General features: G+C 61.0%; 1 protein-coding gene across 3 annotated transcripts in view; it reads right to left on the bottom strand.

The window, feature by feature from the left end:
- Positions 1-17,155, bottom strand: part of ARHGAP44 (Rho GTPase activating protein 44) — a 31,681-nt gene extending 14,526 nt beyond the window's left edge. For all 3 annotated transcript variants that reach the window (XM_075441118.1, XM_075441116.1, XM_075441119.1), the window contains exons 1-5: positions 17,062-17,155; positions 4,413-4,452; positions 1,342-1,446; positions 1,189-1,265; positions 464-575 (exon numbers count right to left, since the gene is read on the bottom strand). In XM_075441118.1, the coding sequence (XP_075297233.1) occupies positions 464-575; positions 1,189-1,265; positions 1,342-1,446; positions 4,413-4,452; positions 17,062-17,114 (387 nt within the window). In that variant the 5' untranslated portion in view covers positions 17,115-17,155. The remainder of the gene's footprint in view (positions 1-463; positions 576-1,188; positions 1,266-1,341; positions 1,447-4,412; positions 4,453-17,061) is intronic.
- Positions 17,156-17,948: the final 793 nt, after the last annotated feature.

Raw genomic sequence — 17,948 nt, forward strand, 5'->3', positions numbered from 1 at the left:
GAAAAGAAAGCTGTGGTCTGGCTCTGCTCGCCCATCCCGGTAGCGGCAGCAGTGCGACAAAGCTCCTGCTGTTTCTGCTGGGGAAAACAAAATTGGAAGCACGCCCCGGATATTTTGCAAGATGTAAAAGTTTGAGGGGAAAAGTGTTGGGTAAAATGGAAAAACCAGGGCGAAAAGGAGGGAAAGAAAAGTCCCAAACAACAACAGTATGTGTTTGGAGCTTGCAAAAAGGGGTCAGAAGTCAGAGCATTAAAGCCTCTGCCTTCGGGAGAGGCAGCAAAGAGCAAGCGCAGCGAGGGAGCCCGGCGGGACCACCACCCCAGCAAACATCTCAAAGACCGAGGGTCTCTCGCAGAGCCTCAGCAACCAAATACGCCACTGAAGCAGTGAAACCCTGCTCTCCCCCAGGCTTGTTTTGGATGTGAGTCCCTGGCACGGTGACACCCGGACCCGAGGAGCTCACCTCAGCCAGCACGAAGAGGGGCTCGATGACGTCCCGCTCCACCTGCAGCTCGAAGTGGATGAGCTCCTGAGCCAGCTTGTCCTCCGCCTCCCCGCAGAGCCGCAGCATCTTCCTGCAAGGGCATGGGCAGGGCTGGGCACCATGGGGCCAGGGGAGCGACGGGCAGCTGTCCCGTGCCCACGAGCTGGGTGATGGGCAGCCATCCCGTGCCCACGGGCTGGGTGATGGGCAGCCATCCTGTGCCCACGGGTTGGGTGATGGGCAGCCATCCTGTGCCCACGGGCTGGGTGATGGGCAGCCGTCCCATGCCCAGGGCTGGGTGATGGTCACCCAAAGCTGGTCTCGGCAGTGGCGCGGGGCAGTGCTTCCCTGGCAAAGGGCTGGAGGGAGGGCGGCAGCCCGGGGACCGGGAGCACTGCGGGTGTTAGGAGAATCTCACTAACTACAGTACCAATTATAGTTTGAAATTGTATGGACTTTCTTAAGATATATATATGGTTTACATTGTATACTGCACGACTAAAGGACCCCAGCTCACCACAAGCAGGAGAATAAAGCAAACCCCTGGACTACCGAGAACTCTCAAGCACCCCAGCCCCTCTGGCACCGCTGTGCAACCCCCTCCGTTACCCGCACCACAGAGAAGGAACCGCAGCAACTCCCGCCAGCAGCATCCCGGCATCCCAGCTCTGCCGCTGCCGGGGGAGACCCGGGCCCCCCCTTACCCCAGCAGGGAGTCGTCGCCCAGCACAGCCGACCCCTCCATCAGGCACTGCGCCAGCGTTGTCAGCGGCAGCTTCTTCTGCAAAGAGAGGGCCGCGTTTCCACCCCGCCGCCGCCGCCAGCCCGGCAGCCTCTGAGCCCTGCCAAAGCCTCACCGAGCGCTTGTCGGCGTCCACGCCTTGCTGGCCCTGCAGACATGCCGTCAGCTTCTTGTGGGTGCTGTGGGAGACCTGCTTCACCAGCTCCAGGCGCTTCTCCACCTGCGGATGCGGCCGTGCCCATCACCGGGGCGTCCCGCCTGGTCCCGCACCCACCGCGAAGGGACAGAAGGGACTTGTTGTTTTTCCACCAGTGATTTTGATTGCTGCTGCGTCGGATACGACAGCCCCGGAGCCCAACCCCTTCCCAGGGCAGAGATGTGTTAAGCAGGAGAAGGTTCCACCAGGCTGATGCTGCCCCATCTCAACCCCCCAGGCAAGGCTGAGGGCCGGATCCGGACCAGCCCCCAAAGCCCTCGTGTCCCCAGAGGCATCTGTCCCCGGCCGAGCCCTGCCACAAACCCAGCTGGCCACAGATCCAACCCAGGGCTGCAGATTGCCTTCTTTGCCTCTGCATTGATTAAATTAAGATTTTCATCCCAAAACTCAGAGAGATGAGTCATTAAATGTAAGCAAACAAGATCTGCTGAAAACCATAGCTGAGAGACTCAGGGAAAACATGGGAATCTCGAAATCTCGGGAAACAATCTGGAAAAAAAGAAATATTCCTTAAAGCTCAAAACCTTGGGAAATAATATGGAAAAAAAAAATAAAAAAGAAAGAATCCAGGGAAAAAGAAATACTCCCTACGCTGAGGAAGAGGGAGAAGAGCTGAGCTTCTCCAGTGTGCGAGTCCTGAAGGGAGGAGGCAGCTCGTGGGAGCCACTGCAGGGCTGGCAGAGGATGCTCTGCCGCAGCCAGGCATCACTGACATCTATTATTTCTATATATAAATATTACTTTTCTAATATATATAATATGCATTGTTTTTATCTCTGTCTCTCTCTCCACTTGTCCGTGTATACGTCGAAAGGAAGGGGTACGATGTTCAGAAGGGCACATCTCGGGGCACACCCTCACCCAGACGAGCTGGATTTGATAGGACACCCGAACGGGTTTGGGCTCCCCACCACCCCTGGAGACCGACCCCTGTGAACACAACCGACTCTTTGGGAGACACCCAGGCAAAGCAGCACCGACCACCCACTCTGCAACATCATCCACCTCTCCAAAAGGTGTAAAACCCCCCCGTGCGATGTCGCCGAAGCCAGGCGTGCCCTCGCTGGTGCCGGCGCCGAGGCCGGCCAGCGCCGGGATGTCACCGAGAGCAGGGTCCAGCGCTCAGCGCCAAGGGGCCGTGGAGGCCTCCGAGCTGGCAAGAAGACATGTCAGAAACTGAACTAGAAATGAAAAAGGTTCATTACTGATGTTCCCTCTGGCTGCTGGCGGCTCAGCTCCCCTCCGCTCCGTCCCACCAGGGCTGCCCACCCCCGGGGATCGCGGCCACGGCACCGCCGCACCCTGCCCAGCCCTGGCGGGGAAGAGAAGAATAAAAACCCAAATCCCGGCGGCTGGAAGCTGACTCGCAGGGGTGCACAGGGCGAGGACAGCGCTGCCAGAGAGCGAACAAACCCACCAACGCCCTGGAATTCCGCACGGCCCCTTCCATCAGCCATTTCTCACTGGTGCAGCCGGAGACCAACCTCACAGAACCATAGAATGGTTTGGGTTGGAAGGGACCTTAAAGATCATCTGGTTCCAAGCCCCCTGCCATCAGCAGGGACATCTTCCACCAGCCCAGGGTGCTCAGAGCTCCATCCAACCTGGCCTTGAACCCTGCCAGGGAGGGGGCAGCCACAGCTTCTCTGGGCAACCTGGGCCAGGGTTTTACCACCCTCGTGGGGAAGAATTTCTTCCTAATATTTGATCTAAATCTGCCCTCTTAGTTTAGAGCCGTTCCCCCTTGTCCTATCATGCTCCCCCCTGGTCCCAGCCGCGATGGCAACGGCGTCTGAATCCCCAGCAAAGCAGCAAGAGGCCGTGGGATGGAATAACCGATGCAGGCGGCTGGATGCCTGCACACAGCTTCATTTCCCCCTCTGCCAGCACGGTTTCGCCTCAGCCCTTTAGTGATGGCTCACTCAGACCCTGCTCACCCCTTTGGGTCACACACGGCTCTGGCTAAAGCCTGATGTGTGCAGGGGCAAGACGTCGGCAGCAGACGGTGTCCAGAAAGAGCTGAAGGTCCCTCTGCGGCCACTGTCATCTGCAGGTCGCTGCTGCCTGCCACCCAGCACCCTCGCACACTGATTCTCCGGCTGCTTCTGCAGAATCCACTACCTGATAGCAACGGCCCACACCAGATTCCCAAGCAGGAAGGTGTAAAACCATCAGCTCGCCCCCAAAAGAGGTTTTGAAGCGGCCCCAGCTGCAGCCAGAGTGGGTGGGCAGGGGATGCCCGCGCTGAGGTGCGGGCGCAGGGGGTGAGCACCCTCACCGGCAACCGGGCAGCTGCTCTGCGCCTCGGTGCCCAAGACACGAGCGACGATGTAGAAAACGTGCAAGTTAGCAACCTCACGAATTCAGCGATGGGTCTCTGAATTCATGTCCCTTTGCTGGCACTGTCCCAGCCGCCTCCCTCCCCTGGGCAGGCAGACAGCCCCGCTCCCGGAGCAAAAAGCACCGGGACGAGGTGTCCCCGAGAGACCGCGACGCGAGCGTCACTGCCGACTCTCCCAGGCACCACGTCAGGCTTTTGGCTCGGGCTGTTTTGCTGAAGTCACCCAACCCATCAGCTTTGGGGGAAGCCCAACCCATCAGCGCCGGGGACTGTCCCCTGCTGTCACACGTCCTGTCCCCAGGGCAGGTTTCACAGCAGAGAGGGGAGATGCAGGCGCCCGCAATCCGGCCAGTCGTATCAGGTTGCTGTCCCGGTGGAGGTCAGCCTGGATCTGATTCCAGCTGACCTGAAAACCAGGCTGGGAAAGGGCTGGGAGGGCACACGGGAGGGAGATGGTGCCGCTTCCCACGCTCCCAACCCTCCTCCTCCTCCCAGCCCGTCTCATCGCTGCGGGACACTGCGGCACCGGCCGGCACGGAGCTGCTGCCGCTTCCAGCACCCACGGGTGGGTGCCTGAACACCCGTGGGCACTCTGGGCACGGGTCATGCCAGCTGCACAGGACCTCACCTGCAGGAGATCTTCGCTCAGAACCTCCGTCTTCTCAGCCCTGCAAGACAAGAAAGAACACAAAGCGTTGGCGAACGGTCCGGCACACGCCGTGGCACCAGGCATGGCTGAACGCGTTTTTCCATCGGGATGCAGCAGTGATTTAAGGCTCTCTGGTCCCACCAGCCATCGCCTCATCTCCCACATAAGCAAAGGATGGAGCAGCTTCGTGGCTCACCATGAGCGTGCCACGTCTCAGGCCAATTTAGGGTCCTGCCCTGATCTCCTCCTTATTTTTCCATTACCCCCAGCAAAACAGGGATGTTAAATTCCCGGGAGGATGCGGGCAGTGCTGCGCAGGGATGCGGTGCGTCTACGCACGAAAGCAGCTCCCTGGGCCGCGCCGGGCTCTGGCACACCCTCGGTGCCACGGAGTTCAAGGACAGAACCCGTCCGCACGACTGAGCCTCTTCGGTCCGACGTGGCCGACTGAACCTGCAGCGGCAGCTGCTGCCTGGGGCTTCGCCGTAATCCTCCCTGCTGCTCGTCGGAGCCAGATTTACCGCTCCAGAGCTCGTGTCATCCGCTGCCTTTGCTAGCGAGGCGTGCCGGGGGTGCAGAAGGAGACACAAACCCACCACAGACCCTCCTCGGCCATGCACAGACACGCAGCATCCCTGCCCACGCAGCCCCCGCGGCTGCTCCTCACCAGATCTGCTCAGGCTCACTGAAACCATCACACTCCGGATCATTGAGTCATTTTCTTAGGGGTTTTTTACAACTTTCACGCACCATCTGCCTTTGAAAAATGACCTCCATCAAGATACGCTTGGGCAGAGTGGTAGTTTAGCCAATTAGTCCCTAAAGGTTCGTTAACAAACAATCAAAGCTCAGTGCTCTCACCCTTCTTATAAAAATACCTTTGTTGCCCGAGCCCTGGTTGCTTCCCACCCTCCAAGCGGCTGCCTCAGCTCCGAGAGACCGCGCGAAGTCTTGGGAACGTGGCAGCAAGGACAAGCACCGGCAGAGCAAAGTCCAAAGAGCAAGCCCGGCACGGCAGCGACACCGCCTTGGGCTGTGGGCTCGTCCACAAATACGCACGCAAAGACTTTTAAAAGGTGTAAATTAATTGCACGAAATCTGGTTTGTGTCTGAAAGTCATCCTAGTTTCTGGTTTAAGTTGGTTTTAAAAAAGAAAGACGGAAGGAAAGATGGAAGGAGAGAAGGAGAGAAGGAGAGGAGAGAAGGAGAGAAGGAAAGGAGGAAGGGCGGAAGGGAGGAAGGGAGGAAGAGAGGAAGCAAGGGAGCAAGGGAGAAAGAGAGAGAGAAAGAGAAAGAGAGAAAGAAAGAGAGAAAGAGAGAAAGAGAGAAAGAGAGAAAGAAAAGAAAGAAAGAAAGAAAGAAAGAAAGAAAGAAAGAAAGAAAGAAAGAAAGAAAGAAAGAAAGAAAGAAAGAAAGAAAGAAAGAAAGAAAGAAAGAAAGAAAGAAAGAAAGAAAGAAAGAAAGAAAGAAAGAAAGAAAGAAAGAAAGAAAGAAAGAAAGCAGGCTATTTATTTTCATTGTTTTTAAAAAGGTGTTCAGATAAATGCAATGCAAGATCTCCGCTGTCGAGCCCAAGCGACGCGCTGGCCGCCCGGGAGCAGGGGCTGCTCGGGTTCTCCTCCTCCTCCTCTTCCGCGCATCGCCTTCGCCAGCATTTACGGACGGGGTTGGAAGCGCCGCAGAATTCGCACAAACGGGGAAGAAAGCAGCAAATCTCCACGGGCACAGGCGCAACGGCCGTCCCCGCTTCCCCGCCCCGGCTGCGGATATATTTAGCATCCCGGAGGAGGAGGTGGCAGGGACGCAGGCGAGCATCACGCACCCATGCGCGCACATCCCTGCCGCTCGCTCTGCGCCCCGGCGATCACTCCCGTACTTAGGCGAGGGGGAGAAAGAAATCCCTCCTGTCCTGGCAGGGAAAACCCTGCCCCAAAAGCGGTGGGCTTTGGGCCGTTTTCTCCTCTCCGGGCTGACGGATGGGTTCCGCACACCCCGTGGTCCCGTGTCTCTGTCCCAGCAGCCACAACCTGACACACGCTACGGTCCGACGTGCAACTGGGAAGCAGAAAAGAACATTTCACACAGGATAACCAAAATCTGGCCTTGTTCTGCCTTCAAGCACATCCACGGCGTGAGAAACCTCGGTGGCTTTAACGGAGAGCGTCCCCAAGCCACAGTCCCGGCACAGACACCCGCGCCAGCCATACCAGGGTGCTTAAGCAGGTTGGGGAGCCTGCCAGCAATTAATTTGGTTTTAAAAAGGGGGTGGGGGGAAAGGCTGCAGCGTTTTGCAGGTCTGAAGAAGCAAAGAGATTGCTGGAACTGCTTGACGCAGCTGCATGGCAGAGTGATGGGCACACCGCAGGGAGCATGAGATTCCCTGCCTGGTTTTGGCATCTGTGGGGGGCCGGGATGCTGTCACCGAATCCCAGCATGGTGGGGGTTGGAAGGGACCTCTGTGGGTCACCCAGCCCAATCTCCTGCCCAAGCAGGGTCACCCAGAGCAGGCTGCACAGCACCGCATCCAGGCGGGGCTGGAATATCTCCAGAGAAGGAGACTCCACAGCCTCCCTGGGCAGCCTGGGCCAGGGCTCTGTCACCCTCAGAGGGAAGAAGTTCTTCCTCGTGTTCAGCTGGAACTTCCTTGGCTTCAGTTTGTGCCCGTTACCCCACCATTCTGTGATTCTGTGGGTACCCGGACGCTCCAAGCGATGCTGCTGGCAGCCGGGGCAAAGAGCCCGGCCCCGCAGAGGCACCGGGGCAGCACCCTGGACCCATCCATTGGACGCGGTTTGGCAGGGATGGATCCTGCTCCTGTACGTACTCACGGTCCTGCTGGCATCGCGGATCTGCTCACGTCCTGCCATCCCACCTAATGCTTGTTATTAATCTTCCAGAAAGTACCAAAACAATACAACTAATTCCCCTCGTCTCTGTACTCGCCCGCACCGGCAGCACTCCAGAACCCACAAATCATATCCAGGAGTGCGAGAACCGAGCGGCGCCTCCAAACCCAGCGCAAGCCCAGCCCAAGCCGCTCCGCACGGCCGCGTTACGTGTCAAGACTGAAAAATCACATCATCCTCCTCCACGGACATCGCTTTACAGCCGCGCGCTGCTAATGCCACCGGGAAAAAATCCCATTATATTCGTTCCGTTTCTGAAGTCTCAGCCTAAAGTTAACAGGGTTTTACAGGAGCTTCTATGGTTTTTCGAGCCATCCTGCGAACACGGAGCAAGCGATGCTTGACGGCAAAACGTACGCCCTGCAGGGAGCAGTCGGGGAGATGGCGACTCTCCTGCAAGCTCCGGGCTCCGTCCTGCCTTGGGGGGGTATTTTCTGGGTGCTGAGCCCTTGCTGGCACTAAGAGATGCTCAAGGACACCCCAGTGCCCCAGTGCCACCTCCCTGGTACCCAGGATTTCCCCCGGGCACCAAGGGGGGATGGAGAAATATTATCCCGCTGCCTTTTCTGGGGGCGGGATGGCAGCGTCTCCCTGAGGACCCTGGCGAGGCATCTTCAGCGGGCTCAGCCCTGAGCCTCTCCGCTCAGCCCTTCCTCTTCAACGAACCTCGTTTGGTTCGCGCTTTCTTCTCCCTCCCCTGCTCCCAATGGCATCCTGCTCGCGGGCGGCTGTGGGTGCCCGTCCTCCCCCTCGCCTTGGCTGCCCATCCCCAGGGAGAACTGCTCACCAACCCCTCCGGGATCCAGGAGCCCTGGCTCCCAGTTTTCTGAGCTCAGAGCACGTGGGACTTTGGAGCCCAAATCACCAAGGTGCTTCCGAAACCACAGCCCCAGAGCAACCCATTACGGCGTCAAGAGGAACCAATTTGGATGCGACCGATGCTGGGAAACGTGTCTGGCTCCAGCAGAGCTGCTCTCCCTGTTCCAGCCCGGCATCTTGCTCCCATCCAAGGAATCCCCCAGCCCCTCCAGGCACAATCCAGCTCATCCCCAGCACGCCCCAGTTTCTCCCCAGCACCCTCCCAGTCCACCGTGAGCAGCCCCCAGCCCTTCCTGGCATGCCCCAGTCCACGCCCAGCACCCCTCCACTCCATCCCCAGCAGCCCTCCAGTCCGTCCCCAGCATCTCCCAGTCCACCCCCAGCATCTCCCAGTCCATCCCCAGCAGCCCTCCAGTCCATGCCTGGCATCTCCCAGTCCATCCCCAGCATCTCCCAGTCCATCCCCAGCATGCCCCAGTTTCTCCCCAGCACCCTCCCCAGTCCACTTTTAGCAGCCCCCAGCCCTTCCTGGCATGCCCCAGTCCACGCCCAGCACCCCTCCACTCCATCCCCAGCAGCCCTCCAGTCCGTCCCCAGCATCTCCCAGTCCACCCCCAGCATCTCCCAGTCCATCCCCAGCAGCCCTCCAGTCCATGCCTGGCATCTCCCAGTCCATCCCCAGCATCTCCCAGTCCATCCCCAGCATGCCCCAGTTTCTCCCCAGCACCCTCCCCAGTCCACTTTTAGCAGCCCCCAGCCCTTCCTGGCATGCCACAGTCTACCCCCAGCAGCCCTCCATTCCATCCCCAGCACACCCCAGTCCATCCCCAGCACACCCCAGTCCACCCCCAGCACACCCCAGTCCATCCCAGCACACCCCAGTTTCTCCCCAGCACCCTCCCAGTCCACAGCATTCCCAGCCCTTCCTGGAATGCCCCAGTCCACGCCCAGCACCCCTCCAGTCCATCCCCAGCATCTCCCAGTCCATCCCCAGCACCCCCAGCCCCACTCCTTGCCCCAGTGCCGGCTCTGCACAAGCAGCCAGAGCCAAGCTGGGATGAAGCCGCCTGAGGGGTCACACAAACCCCCAAATTCAGCCTCTGCCAGAGCGGTTACGGCCGCCGCAAGCCCAGGGGACCCCGGGACCTGCTCCGTGCCCATGCTGCTCCAGCCGAGCTCCTGCCTGCACAAACCCATCCCCTTCCCAAATCGCTATTGCACCCAAAGGAATTCCCGGGGGTGCCAGGGTCCCATGGCGGGGGGGCAGAGCGACACACGCTCCCCTGCCTTGGGGCAGCTGGGGGTCTGCTTCAGACCACCCCTTCCTCGCTCCCCAGCGGGGTTCGGCTCCGTCTGTGGTCACCCCACAAGCCCAGCCCCACAAGCAATGCACAAGGGTCCGACACACGCAGCAGAGCCCTGGGAAGGGGCTGTCCAGTGGCTGGAGCATCCCATGGCTCAACCACAAGGGTGGGTGGTGGCACCAGTGAAACATCTCTACGCACCAGTTTAAGCCAGTATCGGCTTTGGGCAATTCTTTTCACCCATCCATTTTTACGTGGGTGCTCCCATCCCCTCGTCTCGTCAGGCGGATGCGGCCAGGGCTCCCGCACCGGGACACGACCTTCCCCGGGGAACTGGAGATGGTGGTTTCTGCTCGTGCGAGGTGGCCTCAGCAAACAACAGCACCCAAAAGAGGGGTGCAGAGACCCCACCAATTTCCCTGGCTGGTCCCTAATCCCCCAAAACTTCATGCCTTACAAGTTCCACGCATCCGCCGGGAGCATCCCTTGGAGAGGCCGACAGGATTCCCGGCTTTCAACACTTTCATCTTTCCTTCAGGCAAATAAAAGCCCACTCCTCCCTTCCCCTCCAGATTTCCACCCCGGCGCTGTTTTTCTCAGCCCAGACCCAGGCAATCTCTGTCAGCACCCAGACACGTCCCTGCAAACAGCTGGGAGAAAAGGGACAATTAATATGGAGAGGGAGTTACAAGCAAACGAGGAGGGAACGCAGCTACAATTTGGTTGGGTGTTTGCTTCTGCAAAAACTAATTGCTGCCAGCAGAAATCAACACCAATCAAGCAAATTAAGTTGGTTTCCAAATAAATACTACATGAGCTTCCAGTGTCTTGACCTGAGGAGCTACAGCAAAGCTGGAGCTTCCCTGGAGCATCTCCCGATGCCGGACATCTCCATCCCACCAGACCATCCATCACCAGCGCCCGCCCTGCATCCCCACCACCGTTCCCCCTGCCACCGTCCCCCTCCGACGCTCCAGCCACCCAAGACAAGAAGCCCACAGCCTTGGGTTTGACCCCGAGCCAGCAAAACGCCGAGCACAGCCGGGATTTCGTGGCAGGGTTCTCTCGGAACGGGAAAACCGCTGTGCCCGGCTGGTGGGCAGCGCTTCCCCCGGCGCGGGGACGGGCGAGGGTGCGTCTCCGGAGGCAGAGCCCACGATGCCCCGAGCAACCCCCTGCCCACCAAACGCCCCTTTCACCCCCACCCCTGGCCACCTCCTCGCTGCAGTACGCCCGTAAATATTTCATCGCTATTTAATTACTGACTCCGGCTGATTTCTGTTTGCTCCAGCCTAAAAACAGCCTCGCGGGTGAGCACAGAGCTGGGGGAGGCACGAAAACCTGGCCAAGGTCATCCTGTGCCGGCAGCGTGAACTCCCACGGACGGGTCTGCCCCGCCATCCCAGCGGGCTCGGGGACGGTGCCCGGCTCCATCCTGGTCCTGCCCGCTGCACGTCCCCGGGGGCTGGTACCCGCGGGAAAACTCCAGGTCCTGGAGCCCCCGAAGCTCAGAGGTGAGGTCGGTGAGGTGAGGTTCAACCATGCAGCGCAGATAAGGCGCTGAGCGTCCGTCGCGTGTGCCAGAGGGAGGAGAAAGCCCCTCGGGTCTCATCCAGGCAAGCCCTGGGCATCGCGGTCCAGGCTGGACGCTGGTCCGAGGACCGCGCCATCCCCGTCCCCAGCTCCAGCCGCCGTCTGAGCTCTCCTCGCCACCGCATCCCCGGGGACACGCAGCCCAGCGGCTCGTAACCAGGATCCGGCCGAGGCCAAGTGGAGCTGCCGGTTTTTCCCGGTGCCTTTTTAGCAGTCGAGAAGAGAACATCAAATATTTATATCCTGAAATCGCTGCTCAGTCCCCCGGGGAGATGACTCCCAGCTGCAACACCCAGCGAGACACGGTGAGACGGCCCCATCCGGTGCCTCCTCCGGCGCGTCCCGGGCTCGTCCTGCCTCGGTGGGTGACCTGGGGTGACAGTCCCCGTGTCCCAAGGCTGCGGGCAGCGGTGCCCACCCAGCAGGCACGGTGCCAGGGCTCAGCCCGCCCGCCTTCGGCTGAGCCAGGCTGGAAAAGTGGGGTGAAATGAGTGGGGAAGGCAGGTCCGGCTTCGCTCCGCTCTTCTGCCCGCCGCTGGGAAAACCAAAGGAATCAAAGCAAAATGGGGGACAGATATTTAAAGGCAGAAAAGCCTCTTTTCCTCATCTCCTGCCCCTCTCCTGGCTGCAAGCTCTCCACGTTGGCACCCCTTTGGCACGGGATGCACGGGGCCCTCCGCTCCTCGCTCCCGGCGCATCCCCAGCAGGCGAAAACCCACCCGGGGGTCGCATCCTGACCTGAAAAATCACAGAAAAGCCCCGGCAAAGCGCAGGGCCCCGAGTCTGCGAGGACGAAACCTTCAGCCCGCTCCATGAATATTTCAGTTTGTCAGCGCTGCCGCCTGGCGAGGAGGATATAAAAATATCCCCGGGGCCACAGCGATGCTGCCAGCGCCGTCCGAGGGCCACGGCATCGCTCGGCAGAGCCAAAATCCCAGGGGGGGGCTGCCAACCGCCAGCCACCGGCACCCCAAAGTGCTGACGCGGGACCCAGCTATTTAAATCGCGTCGTTCCCTCCTGCAAATCCCATTGGAAAAATCCTGGGTGGTGCTTTTATTCCCTCCATCCTTATTTTATAGGCGCAGAATCAAACGTCTTTCTCGCAGAATGGTGCTGCACAGAGACTGAAAATTCGGTCTTTAAAGGCTTTATATCTACGTGCTCGGAAAAGCATCTGCCCCGAGAGCCGTCAAAGCGATGTCCACCCCAGAATGCCACCGCTGTCCCCGGGGATGCGGGATACAGCCAGGGGATGCTCAGAAAGGGCCAGGAGGTAAAGACCAACTGCCCCCCCCCAAGGTGACACCGTCGTCCCCGGTGTGTCCCCGCCGTGCCGTTCCGGAGCCCAGCCGAGCCGTTCCGCACGCGGCTGCGAGCGCCTGCTCTGTGCCCGATGGAAAAAAACCACCATATTGAGCCAATTCTGGAAAATTCACGGGGCCGTTTCGGCCGCCGGAGCGAGCGCCGCGGCACGCGAGCACCCATCGTCCGGCGACCTCGGGGTGAGGGTGCGAGCTCCCGCCGGCTTGGCTGCCGAGGGAACGGGTAAATAAATAGAAATAAAAAATAAAAGGGCTTTGCAGGGAGCGCCTTCGAAATGTTTTACAGCCATTTATCGACTTCTCTTCCCTTTTTCCCACCCTGTAGAGATAGATGTTATGGGCCCTTTACAGACTGGGTGCAGAAATTCCCCGAAGGTGGGGTGCCAAGCACAGGTCTGGGCTGGGACGAACATCCCCAGTTCTTTCTATCTAGTGAAATGACCTAAATGACCAAAATAAAATAAAATAAAATAAAATAAAATAAAATAAAATAAAATAAAATAGAATAAAATAAAATAAAATTAAATTAAAATAAAATAAAATAAAAATAAAATAAATAAGGTGCTCGCCCCCAGCATCGCAAGGGGAGCAGCACAGGAATGCGACAGTGCCTGGGACACGGAGCTGACGAGCGGATTTGGAAGGGTAAGCAAAGGCACTCAGCATCCTCGCCTGACCCTGATCCTGACCTTGACCACCAACTCCAACCCTAACCTTGACCCTGACCCTAACCCCGACCCACGGATGGAATTTTTCCCTTCAGCTGCCTCTTCTCTTCCTTTAAGGAACCCGCACCACCAAAAGCAGGAAACGCCACCCAGGGCTGGGAGCCCCCCGCCACCCCCTGCCCACACACCCCTCAGGGTGGCTGGGGAGGTGTCACCGCTGTCCCCCCATTCCCGTGGGACACAGCTCCCGCCCAGCCCCCTGTGCTGCTGGGGGGGGGTGACACCAGCTGGATGCCACCACTGCCACCGCCACACGCAAACTGTCCCCACCCCCCCCACCCCCCCACTCCCCCCCCCGAGGGACGACCTCCACGTGCAGCGTAGACCCCAGCCCCGGGGCAGCATCCAGCCGGGTGGTCCCCAGCGTTGGCCTCAGGGGTGCTGGCACCGCAGGGTGATGGTGGCCCATGGGGTTTGGTGACAAGCAGGAGGGGACACCCCTCAGACCCCGGAGTGTTATGGCACATGTACCCCGGCGAGCCTCTCCCAGGGGAGACAAAACACAAAATTCCTATTATTATTACTTCTTTCCACTTAGTATTCCTTATCTCTATTAATTAGTCCTCATTTTTACGTATTATTCCTAATTTCCATGCATCATTCTTCATTTCCATGTATCATTCCTCCTTTCCAGATATCATTCCTCCTTTCCATTTATTATTCCCTATTTTCATCTATTACTCCTTCTTTCCATCTATTATTCCCTCTTTCTATTTATTATTCCTTATTTGTTTTTATTATTCCTTATTTTCATCTATTATTCCTTCTTTCCATCTGTTATTCCCTCTTTCTATTTATTATTCCTTATTTGCTTTTATTCCCTATTTTCATCTATTATTCCTTCTTTCCATCTATTATTCCCTATTTTCATCTATTTTTCCTTCTTTCCATGTATTATTCCCTATTTTCATCTATTATTCCTTCTTTCCATCTATTATTCCTTCATTCCATCTGTTATTCCCCATTTCCATCTATTATTCCTTCATTCCATCTGTTATTCCTTCTTTCCATCTATTATTCCCTATTTCCATCCATTATTCCTTCTTTCCAGCCAGCCGGAGAGGGCAGCTCCAGGCTCTGCAGTGGGGAATGAGGATGAAGCACCAGCCCACGCTGGAGACGGGGACGAACAGCGATGCTCCGAGGAAGAGGATGGTCCCCAGGCCCCCGCCGAGCCCTGCAGAGGCTCCGGCCGCCCCGTCCCAGCGCTGAGCAAAGTGGGGCCCGCGTCCCCGCTCCGTTCGACCCAACCCGAAGAGCGTGGCCGCAGACGTGCCGGGGTGCCGACGTCGGCCGGCGAGCCCCGTAAGAGGATTCAGGGTTTCGCAGCCCCGCGGCCGCCGTCGCCGCTCCCCGGGCTGCGAGCGGGCGCTGCGGGGAGCCCGCCATGGCCCCGCGCTCCGGGGGGGGATGCGGGGAGGAGGATGCTCGTCCTGGCAGCGGCACCATTTTGAAGCACGCTCACGTCGCCCACGCCTCAGTGGCGGGACCTGGGGACCCCCCCCTTCCCCTGCAGCCCCCAGCCACGAGCGGGAGATGTGCCAAACCTCCTCGGCACCGCCGGAGAGCAAACCCGGCCCCGCGCAGACGCGGGGAGAAAACTCACACGCTCTGTCCTCAAAACAGCCTCCTCCTGCCGCTCCCCCAAGGAGGCGAGCGCCAGTCTCCCAGCGCTCCCGCACCACATTCCCACACCGCGTTCTCCGTACCGCGCTCCCGCATCCCTGCGCCACGCTCCCACACCACATTCCTGTACCGCACTCCCGTGCCGCCTCTCACGCCACATTCCCGCACCGCGTTCCCGCGCCACGCTCCCGTGCCGGATTCCCACCCCGCGCTCCTGTAGCACGCAGCGTTCCCGCGCCGCGCTCCTGCACCGTGTTCCTGCCACCGCGCTGCCGCAGACTGTTCCCGCACCGCCTTCCCACACTGCGCCCGCTCCCGCACCGCATTCCCGCACCACATTCCCACACCACGCTCCCGCACTATGTTCCCACACCGCGTTCCCGCACCGGATTCCTGCAGCGTGCTCCCCATGTTCCCACATCTCATTCTCGCACCGCGTTCCTGCTGCTGCATTCCCGTACCACGCTCCCGCACCGTGTTCCCGCACCGTGTTCCCGCACCACGCTCCTGCACCACACTCCCGCACCGTGTTCCCGCACCGTGTTCCCGCACCGCGCTCCCGTACCGGATTCCTGCAGCGTGCTCCCCATGTTCCCACATCTCATTCTCGCACCGTGCTCCTGCTGCTGCGTTCCTGCACTGCGCTCCTGCACCGCGTTCCCGCACCACACTCCCGCACCGCGTTCCCGCACCGCGCTCCGACACCGCGCTCCCGCACCGCATTCCCACACCGGATTCCCACACCAGATTCCTGCAGCATGCCCCCCAACCGCGTTCCCACATCGCATTCCCGCACCGCGTTCCTGCTGCTGCATTCCCGCACCACGCTCCCGCACCGGATGGTCCCGCACCACGCTCCCAACCCGCGTTCCCACGCCGCATTCCCACATTGCAAGGGATGGACGCAGCGAGGGGGGACGCGGTGGATGCCAGGGGAAGCCCAAGCCCTCGGCTCCGGGGGGGGTGCTGAGCCCGCCGCCCCAGCCGTGCCGGTGCCCCAGCACCGCGCTGGGAAGGGAAAAATAAAGAAATCCCCCTCTCCGCTGGAAAATCTCCGGGAATTACACAACAGCCGCCCCCAAAGCCCGGGCCTGGCCGAGCATCCCGGCTCCACGCACAGCCAGCCGTGCCCCCCGCCCGCACCCCTGCTCCACAGCCAGACGAGGCACCCGCGGGTGCCGGGGGAAGGCGGCGGTGGGGCACCCCGCAGCATGAGGAATTCCCTGGGGAATGGCGGGGCGGGGGGCAGGAGGGTGAGGGCACGGGAGCAGTGGATAAAGGGTGCAGGGGGTCGGGGGGGCAGTGGGGCAGGGTGCATGCGGGGGGACGAGCAGGGGTTAACAAGCAGGCAGGGCGCAGGCAGGGGCTGCAGGCAGGGGAGGAGGCAGGGAACGGGCAGGGAAGAGGCGAGGTTTGGGCAGTGGGGCAGGTAGGGAGCGGGCAGGTAGGGAGCAGGCAGGGGGCAGGGTGTGGGCAGAGGGGTGGGCAGGGAGCAGGCAGGGGGCAGGAGGGGGGCAGGGTGCGGGCAGGGGGGTGGGCAGGGAGCAGCCAGGACGCAGGCAGCGGGGAAGGGGCAGGCAGGGAGCAGGCAGGGTGAGGGCTGGCAGCACAGGCAGCCGGGCAGGCAGGTTGCAGGCAGCAGGGTGGGCAGAGGGTGGGCAGGAACGGGGGTGGTAGGCAGAGGGCAGGGAGCTGGCAGGGTACAGGAAGGGAGCAGGGGCAGTGGGGCAGGCAGGGGGGAGCAGGCAGCAGCCAGGGCCAGTGGGGATGCAGGGTGCACAGGCAGGAAGCAGGCAGGGGAGCAGGCAGGGCGTGGGGTGGGGACAGTGGGGCAGGCAGGGAGCGGGTAGGGCGTAGGCAGGGTGCGGGATGGGGCAGAAGGGCAGGCAGGGAGCAGGCAGGGTGCGGGGCAGGGATGGTGGGGCGGGCAGGGCACGGGATGGGGGCAGAGGGGCAGGCAGGGAGCGGGCAGGATGCAGGCAGGGTGCGGGATGGGGGCAGAGGGGCAGGCAGGGCGCAGGCAGGGAGCAGGCAGGGTGCGGGATGGGGGCAGAGGGGCAGGCAGGGAGCAGGTACGGTGCGGGATGGGGGCGGCGGGGTGGACAGGGAGCAGGTAGGGTGCGGGATGGGGGCAGGAGGGCAGGCAGGACGCAGGTAGGGTGCGGGATGGGGTAAGAGGGGCAGGCAGGGAGCGGGCAGGGTGCGGGATGGGGGCAGGGGGGCAGGCAGGGAGCAGGCAGGATGCGGGATGGGGCAGAGGGGCGGGGAGGACGCAGGCAGGGTGCAGGATGAGGGCGGCGGGGCGGGCAGGGCCCGTCCCCATCCCTACCTGCCCACGGTCTGGTTGGCGAGCTGGCGCATGCGGTTGAATTGCTTCTTCATGGTGGCGGCGGCGCGGGCGGTGCGGGCAGGGCGGGCGGGCAGCGGGGGCCGCGGGCCGCCCCTCCCGCATCCTCTCCCGGCGCCGAACCGGGCCGGGCCGAACCGAGCCGAGCCGAGCCGGGCCGAGCCGAGCGGGCCCGCCGCCCCTGCGCGGCTCCGTGCCTCCGCCTGCGCCCCGCGCCCCCCGCCCCGCACCGCCCCGCACCGCCCCCGGCCGCGGCGGCTATGGGAAATGTAGTCCGGGGCTCTGCCGGGCAGGGGGGCCTCGGGCCTGGCCTGGGCATACCCCCCGCCATCCCCCCGCCATCCCTCAGCATCCTCGGCACGGCCTCAGCATCCCCCCGGCATCCCTCTGGCACGTCCCAGCGTCACCTGGCATCCCTCGGCATCCCTTGACATGGCCTCAGCATCCCTCCAGCACCTCTTGGCACACCCCCCGCATACCCCTGGCATCCCTCAGCATCCCCCGGCATCCCCCCAGCACCCCTCAGCATCCTCGGCACACGCTCAGCATCCCCTGGCATCCCCCCGGCATCCCCCCTGGCATCCCCCGGCATCCCTCTGCAAGCCCCAGTGTCACCTGGCATCCCTTGGCATCCCTTGACATGGCCTTAGCATCCATCCAGCACCTCTTGGCATCCAGTTGGCATCCCCCCGGCACGCCCCAGCATCTCCTGGCATCCCTCAGCACCCCTTGACATGGCCTCAGCATCCCTCCAGCATCCCTTGGCATCCCCCCGACATCACCTTTGCACCCCTTTGGCATAGCCCCAGCGTCCCCACCCCAATCCCCTGGCATTCCTTGGTGTCCCCCAGCATCCCCCTGACATTCCC

The sequence above is a fragment of the Opisthocomus hoazin genome, chromosome 21, assembly GCF_030867145.1.
Source record: "Opisthocomus hoazin isolate bOpiHoa1 chromosome 21, bOpiHoa1.hap1, whole genome shotgun sequence".
Classification (NCBI taxonomy): Eukaryota; Metazoa; Chordata; class Aves; order Opisthocomiformes; family Opisthocomidae; genus Opisthocomus; species Opisthocomus hoazin.